This window comes from Streptopelia decaocto, assembly GCF_964273445.1.
Source record: "Streptopelia decaocto genome assembly, chromosome: 9".
Taxonomy (NCBI): Eukaryota; Metazoa; Chordata; class Aves; order Columbiformes; family Columbidae; genus Streptopelia; species Streptopelia decaocto.
The window spans coordinates 17,403,549-17,414,876 of NC_138664.1; the positions used below are offsets into that span (position 1 = coordinate 17,403,549).

At 39.1% G+C, this 11,328-nt stretch overlaps 1 protein-coding gene across 5 annotated transcripts in view; it reads left to right on the top strand.

Annotated features, from left to right (window-relative positions):
• The window catches only part of TLN2 (talin 2), a 161,541-nt gene extending 152,014 nt beyond the window's left edge, over nt 1-9,527 (top strand). For all 5 annotated transcript variants that reach the window (XM_082061353.1, XM_082061352.1, XM_082061355.1 and 2 more), the window contains 6 exons: nt 167-292; nt 3,486-3,548; nt 3,643-3,825; nt 5,259-5,384; nt 6,110-6,233; nt 9,021-9,527. In XM_082061353.1, the coding sequence (XP_081917479.1) occupies nt 167-292; nt 3,486-3,548; nt 3,643-3,825; nt 5,259-5,384; nt 6,110-6,233; nt 9,021-9,178 (780 nt within the window). In that variant the 3' untranslated portion in view covers nt 9,179-9,527. The remainder of the gene's footprint in view (nt 1-166; nt 293-3,485; nt 3,549-3,642; nt 3,826-5,258; nt 5,385-6,109; nt 6,234-9,020) is intronic.
• Nucleotides 9,528-11,328: the final 1,801 nt, after the last annotated feature.

Sequence of the window (11,328 nt, forward strand, 5' to 3'; positions counted from 1 at the left end):
TCTCAGCTTTAGTCTATATGAAACTCCTTTGCAAAAGAAGATGTTGTAGGTCTTATTGAATTTACTGATGAGTTCCAAAATCTTGTCTCACTTTGTGTATGTCCTCAATCTTGAAACTATAACTTTCAGGTGAATAATGTGTGACATTGTTCTTTCTTGGTTATAGCAAGCAGATGAGACTCTGGACTTCGAAGAACAGATTCTGGAAGCAGCTAAATCCATTGCAGCTGCTACCAGTGCCCTTGTGAAATCAGCTTCAGCAGCCCAGAGAGAACTGGTGGCACAGGGAAAGGTGGGTAAAAGGGTCGTAGCAACAGTAGGGGGAAAGCATTGAAATTGAATCTAATCTCTTAAATGTTCTCTGTTAAAACAGTAGGAAAGAAGCTTGGGAATGACTAATGAAAAGTAAATCTTTTCATTGCTCATCATGATACATGGCCCAAGTGTGGTTCTGTTTTAAAAACAAAACAATTATGTTTATTTAAACCTCACAAGTGTAATCAAGTGTTTGGCTCTTCATATGTGTCAGCTGTGGGGAGTTTTTGTGTTTGTCGGGATTTTTTTTGTTTTTTGAAGATCTGTGATTCAGGCTGGTAACGTATCATTCCACAGAACAGCTTGTGGATCCAAAACCAAAAGCCACAGTATACAATACCACTCTGGACCAGAATAGTAAAGCGCCCTGAACGTTTTGTTGTCTGATTCAATGGGGACACAGCCTTGCATGCAAATTCAGTACATTTAAGTGGATGTGCTTGTAGTTATTGTTGGGACCAATGGAAAGTGTGAGTGCTTATAATGTGTCGTCCTTTTGGTCTGGTCAGGATTGAGGTATTTGTAATTCATTTCATATCTGTTGCTTTTTTTTTTTTACCAGTTAATATAGTTTGAAACTTAAAATCTGAACATCAAACAAATATGTTGCCTGTGAGAACGGTTTGTTGTAGTTATGGCTTCCAACTTCATCTAATTCTTTATTCTAAGCAGACTGTGCTGTGGATCCTGCTGCAAGACTGCCATGCTGTCTACTTCAGCTCAGATTCCTAGGGAGCTTGTGCTTTCAGTTGCAGCAGGAGCACAGAGCACTTGTTTCAAAAGAACAGTGACGTAGCTGTTTGAAAAGACCCACCATAATCTGTAGCTATGGAATTTATCACTAACGTATAAACCAAGCTGTTATTAATACCCATTGAAATTTGAGTGTGGAGACAGTCCAAAAAAATTAGAATTTCGACTTACCTGCTTTGCTTACATTGTTATGCAGTCTGCTTTTATGTGATAAAACCTGTTCTTATTCAGTCTCATTATGACATACCGCTTGCTTTACTTTCCTCAGCACCACTCCTGTAGAATTACACATAATAATACAGAATGTATTTCTGTCCTGGTACCAGCCTTGAATCCCCCTCAGGTAGTTTAGGCTTCTTTGCTCCCACAGATACCTTGCCACCTGTGTCTTTCAGACTGAGGCTAACAGCACTTGCATCCTGTTCCATTCAAGTTCAGATAATTGCTAAAACCACTTGAATCTGTCTGTTTGAGAAAAGCTGTAGCTTGCTGTTCTAATAGAAGCACACCTGTCAAATATAGTGCCATATCAGCAGATCTGTTTAGACTGTTCTACTGGTTTTAGCCATTTTGCATTATCTGTCACTTTTCTATGGTAACTTGCTGAAAGGTCACGCATTTTTGCAGCAAATGGCTTTTACTGATAGTTTCTTGTCCACTTGGAGGATCTGCAAATAATACTGTGGTCTTTAAGGGATCAAATTAGTCTCAAAGAAAATGAAAATTTAATAAAATATCAAAATTCAGAATTGTTTGTGGCACATCTGCTCACTATGATACTTCTCACAAATAAACAAAGCCATCTAGATACTTATGAAATAATGAAGCCCTAACCCTTTTTCCTTCTTTCTTTACAAATTACTGGGTTTCGCTCACTACTAGGGTAGCCTGTATCTCCAGGTCAGCCAGAAGTACAGGATGCTGCCTTTTAAAATGATTGACCAAATTCTTGCCCACAGTGAACGGTTCCAACCTGCCTGGTGGGAAGATTTTGTTATTGATATTGAGGGAAATGTTTTGCTTTTGTAAGAAATCTTCTGAGGCATGAAACTCCTCCCAGAAAAGCATGGCTGGCATGTAGGCGGGAAGGACAAATTTGATCTACTCCATATCCATCACTTCAGTATTGAACAGTAAATGGTACTGACTGCTGCCTTAGATTCCTCACTGACCTTTTTGTTTGGTATGGAGGCAGTGGGAAATTCTTACCCAACCACATGGATGTGTGTTGACCAGGCACATTCTTGTCCCAAATAAAATTCTGACATTGCTTGGTAAAGGCTGTAAAAGTATCTTAGAGGGAAAATTGGTGCAATGTTGGAGTTGAACTGTTTGCTAAAGTAATTTTAAGTGAAAACACTTTCCCCTGTGGGTGGGAAAGTTTGTTATAAAAGAATTAATTTGGCCTTGGGCAACCATTTCCGTTTCTGCAGCGTAGATGAAGTCTGGGAAGTTGGATCTAATCTGTCTTCTTCCAAACCACCCCCCTATTTACTCACTCACACACACACACACACACATACAATATTCAGACATCACTAGCTAGACTCCTGCATCTGTGTTCTACTTAAAAGAGGTTTTCTGTGGATGATTAGACAAGAAAACCTTGCAGCCTAAAGAATTTAGGGACCTAATCTATTCTTTAGTTGAACTGATTTCTCAGTTACACAAAATTGTCACCACAGCTAGGAGAGGACACCGCTTCTGTTTATGATGATGCTACACAAAATAATTTGATTCCTGATCCCTGAGATCGTCGTCATGCACCAATTCATCTACCCATTTCTCTTAAAATACGACAAGTTTCTTGACCATGTTTACATTTCACATCTTCCAGCTGTTCCCCCTAAACCTCCCAGACCCAGGCAGCTGGGGGCAGGGGGCTGGCAACCAACTTCAGTGGGCGAGCCATGCAGAAAAATGGGCTGCTTGCCTCAAATGCCATTATTAGGCACAAAGGCAGTTGGGGGACTTCCCTGTGGAGCTTTCTGGTTTGTACCTTCCCATAGTGCCAGAATCAGAAGAAATTCAGGAATGATGAAAATCCAAATGTGTTGTGGACACAGAAGGAAGTTATTTTAAAGGCCAGGGGATTAGGAAGTACTGCTCCAACTGTTGCTTAGGCCAAAGTCTCAGCTACAATAATCATCACTTTGAGACTTTTACACATCTCATGGACAGGGCAATTCAAGCAGCACAGCAAGCTGGATACTATCTGAGCAGGCAGATGTGTGCTGGAAGCACACTTACTCTGACAAACAACTTTCAGTTCAATTTTCTGCTCCTGTTTTCTGCTGGGCACAGTCACAAATGCAGGTGTTTCTTTTTTTCATGGATTTGTCTAAATCTGAGACACAGCAATTGTCTTTTCTGATTCATTGTAAGCCATCTCTGATTTGTTTTGTTCTTTTTTTCAGGTTGGAGCAATCCCTGCAAATGCAGCCGATGATGGACAGTGGTCTCAGGGACTTATTTCTGCTGTGAGTACCTTCTTTTCTTAAGGAAAACTAGCACCTTCTCTGAAGAAATAAAATCCTGTGAGAAAACACAGTGACACTATTTACTGTCTTCTAGGCCCGAATGGTGGCAGCTGCAACCAGCAATCTCTGTGAAGCAGCGAATGCCTCAGTACAAGGCCACGCTAGTGAGGAGAAGCTCATCTCATCTGCCAAACAAGTGGCAGCTTCCACAGCGCAGTTGCTTGTGGCTTGCAAAGTGAAGGCTGATCATGATTCTGAGGCCATGAGGAGACTACAGGTACTTGTGCTCTTAATTCCTGAAAAATCATGGTAGTACTATGTAAATGCTGTTATAGGAGTAGTTCCTTGAATTTTCAGAATTATGTTCAGTTTTTCTTCCTTGTGGGATTCTGGGGCACTTTTGTTCACCAAGTATGTATGTATAATTGAGTAGAAAACAGATAGCTAGGTTCCCCATTCAGCCCCTCAGAACAAATGACCCACGATGTCTCTCAGCATTAAGTCCACATCAACCCAGAAGTTTCTCTTCCTGCCTCTGTCCTGATATCGATGAACAGGTAAAGAGATAGAAAGGAGGAACATTCCAGTAAGAGTGAAAATGGAGGCATAGGTCAGATTTTGTTGTCTCAACCAATTTAAAATACAAATACAAGACATAAGACTTATCTGGGACTCACAAATGTAAAGGATTCTGGCAGTGGTATATAAGAGATCTCATTTACAGCTCCATGTGCAGTACCCATTAAACTATGGACTGTTCTTCTCCTGGATCCAGCTTTCCACCACTTTCTCCAGTTCTTAGTACACTGGGGTAAATTCAGCACCAGATCTTACAAAGCTGAGCTCTATACTACCATCATGTGTCTGCACAGGGTATTTCCTGGCCAATGGTCAGTGCTTCAAAAAGGTTGCTTGGCTCCATCTTTTAGCTTTAGTAGAAGAAAGGTTTGCATTTTGTTTGTGACAGGGACTCTTCTGCCACTCATCTCCATGGGTATCACAGCAGGAGACTCCAAGGCCGCTCCTCTGGTATCCTCCTCTTCATCCATTAAACCAGTGCCTGTGGACATGGTTGTCACTGAGCATGCAGTGTGAAATCTCTACTACCAATATGTATTATGGTATAGCAAAGATGGCTATGTCAATGTTAGAATGCAGGTAGATTAGTTACCTTTTTCATTTTGATGCGCAATTGCTGACACTACTCAGTTTAGATAATAAAAGATGTATTACACATTTGATGGTTTATCTTTAGAAATCCTAGAATGCTTAAGAAAATAAAAATTTAAATGTGAGATAATCACTGCTGTGTAATCGGCTAATTAGCCCTAATGAAAGTCCATTAATTTAAAAACTTCATTACCTTAAAATGTTTCTTTCTACGCTACTTTTCATTTTCTGTTCTTCTTCATATTAAAAAAAAATAATAATCTGATCAGTATTCTGCATAATGTGACTTGTGATTTCATCCACGGTTTCATTTCGAACTGTAAGGAAAAAATATTTTGTTTGTGACTTTCCCAACTTTCAGCTTCTTAAACGAAGGAATTGTGTTCCTCTCTGTAGCATTGGTTTTGAAATATTAGTTTGCTTTTCACTGGGAAAACCAAAACAAAACACACCTTTCCTGTGTAGTCAAGCAAGTTACAGTTATTAATGTTACAGTTATTAATTTCTGTTATTACTAAATTCCTTGTATGTTTTTCAAAGGCTGCAGGAAATGCTGTCAAGCGAGCATCAGACAATCTTGTGAGGGCGGCCCAAAAAGCAGCATTTGGGAAAGCAGAGGATGATGACGTTGTGGTCAAAACAAAGTTCGTGGGTGGCATTGCTCAGGTTGGTACCGTCACCCAAGAACTAAAGCAGAGAAAAACTATCACAGAAATGTAGCAGCGTTACAATGTCTCTCTGCTGCACTGCAGGCTGGGCAAATCTATGATAAATTACTTGATGCATCCTGTTAGGTAACCACTGACATAACAGCAAAGTGATTTGCTGTAAGATGTCTACACTTCTTCATTGAGCATTTACTGTAATAGAAGTTACCATTGTCCAATGTCTTTTATTTTTGTTCTGATTAAGTTAATGGTTCTTTTCAAACAAATTTAACATTTCTGCATATCTGTAGTTCTGTCATTTTTTCTTTAGCATTTCGAGATGCAGAAGAATACTGTAAACCTGCAGTAATGAGTGTTCAATTTCACTGTCATTCAAACATTATATTAAGACATGGTGTTTATCAAACATGTTGCTAAGCACTTAGCCCACTGAATGTTAGGGGAGCACAGCACTATAAAATCCAACATGGATGTACGGTAAAACTATGCTGGTATGCTCTTTTCTCAGTCCTCTTTAAGAAACAAGTGGGAATACAATACTGTTCTTGGTGGCATAGTCCTGGAACCTGGAAAAAAAATAGAGCAATTCCTGCCAAAGTCATTGAAATTTGGTGCCTCTCTGGAGAATGCTCAAGGCATAACAGTGACTGGTGTCATAGAGAAAGAAATCTTGTTTTACAGACAGTATTCCGTGCTATCATAACTCATGCTTCTGTTTTCTAGATCATTGCAGCGCAAGAAGAAATGCTGAAGAAGGAAAGAGAACTGGAAGAAGCAAGGAAAAAACTGGCTCAGATTCGCCAACAGCAATACAAATTTCTACCCTCAGAGCTGAGAGAAGATGAAGGTTAACCTGCTGAGATTTTCTTCTTCTTTTTTTTTTTCTTCTTTTTTTTTCTTTTTTTTTTTTTTTTTTCATTTTAAAGAAATAAGCTAAAGGGGGACAGTACAGTGAGAACTGCTTTGACAACATTCTGGTATGCCAAGCACTTACCTGAATAAACTGCCTGTCATAGCTTTGGATGAGCAGAGGGCAATAAACACTTGTTCTTTCTCATCTGGTCAGCTGAGGTGCATGATGATCAAGTTATGGTACAGTGTTAGGTTCATCATTCCTGTTCCTTCCTTGACTTATATCTCAGGAGAGAATGTTTCACTTTTTACTAAAGATACTAAGTCAGTATTATTGTCACTTTCCTGATTCTTGAGGTATTTATCGTTCCTTGACTTGTTACAAAACATTTGTAATATTAATAGGAAAACAGTCAAGAAATCTTTCATATGATAAATATCACATGAGCTGGTGGTTTTCCCCCAGTTACCCTTGTAAAAAGAAGACCAAGACAGAGAAAGATGTACGTCTGAGTGGAGAAACACGCATGAGTGTGGGTTTGAAGAAGGCGCCTGTCCTCTTTCAGTGTTGTATAGCTGGTTCACCCCAAAACTGGAGGAATTGTCTCTGCACCTGTTTGCACTAGTAGTATTATTCCTTACCTGATACCAACAAGCTTCTGCTTGTACAGTATTTAGGTTTACAAAATGTGGCAATAGCCACTCTTTAAAGAGCTCAGAAAACAAAGAAATGGAAACCTTGTCACTGCCTCAATAATAGCAGGTTCATGAAGGAAAATGCTGTTTCAATTATATACCTCTAATGTGTGACTACTTTTACAGTATTATACACACATACACATGCTCTAAGATTGGACTGAATAGTTTGCATTTTGTTTTTTAATTGAAGTTATCTGGTTTGTACTGTGGGATTTCTGTTAGAATATATGTTAGTTAAAAAAGGGGAATGCCCAGTACAACAAAAGACTATCACAACTCTTATTATTCTTTTATTAATTTCATTTATAATTGTTTTGTTTTGAAACCTGTGGGTATTGTAGGAGAAAAGAATAAGTGATTTACAAGTATACATTTCCTGTAATATATTTTTTAAAAAGTCTGGACTCTAGGGAGTTTGTTTCATAGTTGGCATTGATGAAAATGTACTCACCAAGGAATTGCAGAGAAGGAATAGCAGCAATCTATCCACAGTCTTTGTTTTCAGTTGCAGATAGGTATGGTATGCTCTCAATATCTGTTGTGACCTAAACAATAGTAATATGGGTAGAGTGAGCAACACATTTTACCCTGTCTAAGAAAGAATGCAAATCACAGCAACTTTAAATAGCGCAAGCTAAACTATTTGACTAACCACAGAAACACCATCTCTCCTAACAACAATTTCCAACATGCCTCCACCTCCACTCAAGCCCTCTTCAACAGTAATGTCAAGTCTATTTAGGTCAAAGGATGTTGCCACTCCAGTCCTTGTGAAGGCTGTGCTGTCATTTAGATACCTGCCAAGTACATTCAGCTGAGCCTGTTATGTTATATGCATACCCACCTCGTTGTCATTGTTACAGAAATACTTCTCTTGTAGACTCAAAAGTAACCCTCCTAGTAGTAGGTTTACCAGTTTTAGATAGTGCTAACTCATTTAAGTTACCTGCATGAGATATAATTATCAGGAATTTTGTCACACTAGTGTTAAATATATAGCAAAAAATGACTAGAGAATTAATAAATATTAAAGTGTACAAAGATTTTTATTGTTAGAGTCTCTTCTCTGGTACTGAAGTATTTCAGACTCAGTAGAGTTCCTGGAGAATCCACAATCATGAGAGGAAAAAATTGGCAAATCCCAAATGGAATCGCTGGCATCAACAGATGTGCTGTGATGCGTAGGCTTGTGTGCAAATGCAACCCCTTACTATCGGAGACGTGCAGTTCTGTAATTTTCCATGTCAGCACAATTGGTTTGATTTTTTTTTTGCTCAACCTTTACGCTGTGAATTCAGTGAGCAGTGTCACAGAATCTCGATGTGAAGAATTCCTACATCAAAAAAAAAGGTTTCCTGTAAATTTTTAGGCAGAAAGCTAAATTGGTGTTTATTGCTGTAAGACCTAAATAAAGACAGTTGTAGTGATAGGGTTTTTCTGCTGCTTTTGGTAAGTCCATCTCCTTCGCAGCTTATGGCTCTTTCTCTATTTTTTACCTGGATAGCTTCACAATCCAATCTCTTCTTTGGAAAGATCTGCAAGACAGATTTGTTACTGCTTCCCTTTTAACGTGTATTTAACGTATCATTTGGTCTCATTAAAGCGTGAAGAAAGATGATGCTGTCCTTAGCACCATGCCAGTATTTTATTATAGGTATAATACTGTTGTAATATATTTTGATCAGAATGATATTTGCCGGTTTGAAAGAAGCCAAAAGCCTGGTCAAATGCAATTATGTATGGTAATTGTATAGCTAGAAAACTTTACCAGTATATAGAAGGAAAGAGCATGCTCCAATTGCGTTCCAGATAAATTTGTTTGGGAAGCCCATTTTAGCACAGTTATCTTGAGACCTCTCTATTCCTGATGTAATGCCCCCTCTTACTTGACAGAAAGTATTGTTCTTTTTTCTTCTTAGCTATGTGCTCCACAGAGGAACCACAAGTCAGATGAGTAGCTGAGCTGAACAACTGAAGTATTTTTTTACTCTGAATTTTGGGTATTCATTTGGGAAACATTAAGAGAATATAAGCTCATCTATAGTCTTTCTACTTCAATGTTTTCTGCTGTTATAATTTGCAGTACCACTGAAGTCCACATGTGAATGTCTGCGGAGTTTGGAACTAGTCCATGCAATTATTTGGCATAGAGACTTGCAGCAGGAAGTGACAAGTTGGAGTAAGGGATGGAAACTAGTTAATAAGAAGAACAGATGTTTACTTTGTTCTGTTAACTTGTGAAATGGTAAATGAGCTCTGTTGTATCTCACCATTCTTCACGTGGAATTCACTTTAAGGAATTGTATGCAAATTAAAAGCAAAATGCCTCAAAGTTGTTTGTGTACAAATAGTCTAGTGTTGCTTCCCTAACTGTTCAGAAAATAATTTGAACATTTAATCATTTGTCTAAACTTTCCTGCATCAGAAGCCTCACAGTAAGAAAAGATTTAAAACAAAAATTCAAGACTACACTCGTGTTCATGTCTCCCTTTCCCTTTGATTTTCTACATCCTCCTTACTCAATTCCTGATGAAGGGACAAATACATAATATAGAAACCTTCTCAAATAAATATGTTTAGCTTATGAGCACATTTTTGCTTTTAAATCAGTCCAAACTGATAAGGTATTCACCCCAGGAGTATCGCACATGCCATCACTACTTTTATCTTCTCTACATTTTACTTAATCTCTGGCTTTGTGATTTGTGTTGTTTTATTTTGTTGGTTGGTTGGTTGGTTTTTGTTGGTTGGTTGGTTGGTTTTTCTTGTTACTGTTTTGGTTTTTGTCGTGGTGGTGTTTTTTTTTTCCTGCCTTACACTATAGAAGTTTTATCTTTATGTGACCGTGCCATGATTAACAAAGAGAGAGTTATCTGCCCATAACTATAATGATGCCTGAAACCTGCTTCTCCATATTCACAGTAATATACATTAAACATATTGTGGTTGTTCATGTTAAAGGAACACCGCATTTCTGTGGCACAAAGTTTACGATGCTAAATGCAGAAACTGTTTAGTCATGTGAGTTACAAGTCTGTTCCAAATGGCTGTTTGCCTGGCTGTTGTATCTGCAATGAAGTCTGATACATGAGTTTGGAGGCAGACAGATGCACGGACTGAGCTGGCTCAAGAGCTTCTTTTCCTTCAATGTGAAAACTCGGTCCCTGGGCACAGTGCATTGTTCGGTGGAGAGATTTGGGAGATCCTTGTTGAGAGATCTTCAAGTGAATGTTGGTAAGTGCGTGCAGCTCTGGGGAGAGCCACATGGGTGTACTGCAGCCCAAGAGGTGACATCTCATCACAATGGTCAGCGGGACGTGTTGTCCAACTCACACTGCTTTGGTCAGCCCTGGGCAGGAAGAGGACCTGCTGCTGAGCCACAGCACAAGCAGCATTCATTTCTTCAGTAGCTAGTAGTTTCAATAATTCTGGCAGAGTATTCCCTATGTCAACTGCCGGGTATCAGATCGGGCCCTCAATCTGATGCTTCCTAGTTGGAGTCAACAACCTCAACAGTGCTGGACTTTGTGCATTGCTCTTTTCAGCCCCTGCTGCCTGAGCTGTGGAGACATCTCAGGTAAAGGTTGTGCCCACCTGTGCGATCTGCCCAGGTGCTGCACAGAGCAGCTGCTGCATGAGAGTTCTCAGCTGCTGTGTTTCAGCATCAGAGAAATTTAACATGAGAATTGATCTAAAGTAGACATGGCCCAGTTCAAGGGGCAGGCTGAAGAAACCTTGTGCCCTGCAGTGTGGAAATGCTGTATCCTGACAGTTTGTACCTGACAACAGGATTCGTGTTGCCTAAAGAGATTTCTTCTGTCATTTACTGAGCTACAAGTAAGTGCCATTTTGTCACCTTTTTGACTTTTTAAAAATAATAAAGCAGTAGGGACTACTTTTTCTTCCAAATTAGTACACTTTGCTGCAGTGGAAGAACCCTCGGTTCAAGACAGTTTTGTAGTTATATGCTGGAGTTTCTAGGCAGCTGAAGCCTCACTTTAACGTCTTCCCTTCCTGTTAAATTTTTAATCCCAAGAAAAGCACAAAGGAGTTTGTAGTCATGCTGACACACCATTATGTATAGTGTTTATCTGGCCACAAAAATAAATATTTTATTTTTGCCTTCACCAACAACAAGCCCTTGAAGGAATTCCATTTTCTTTTTTTCTGCACGTAGGTGTTTGTGACTTGAGTTGCACTGGTTGTCATACAAAGGATCATTTTTCTCCTCAAGCAAAATAAGGCAGAAGTTTTATCTATCTGCAAAGCTGGGAAAAGGTAGAATTCCTAGGTGACAGAGGAGTGTGTTCTATTTAAAACTCTGCTGCATAGACAAAACTATGGATGTTTGTTTTGTGATATGTTTCAGTGACCACTATCTTTAAAGCACA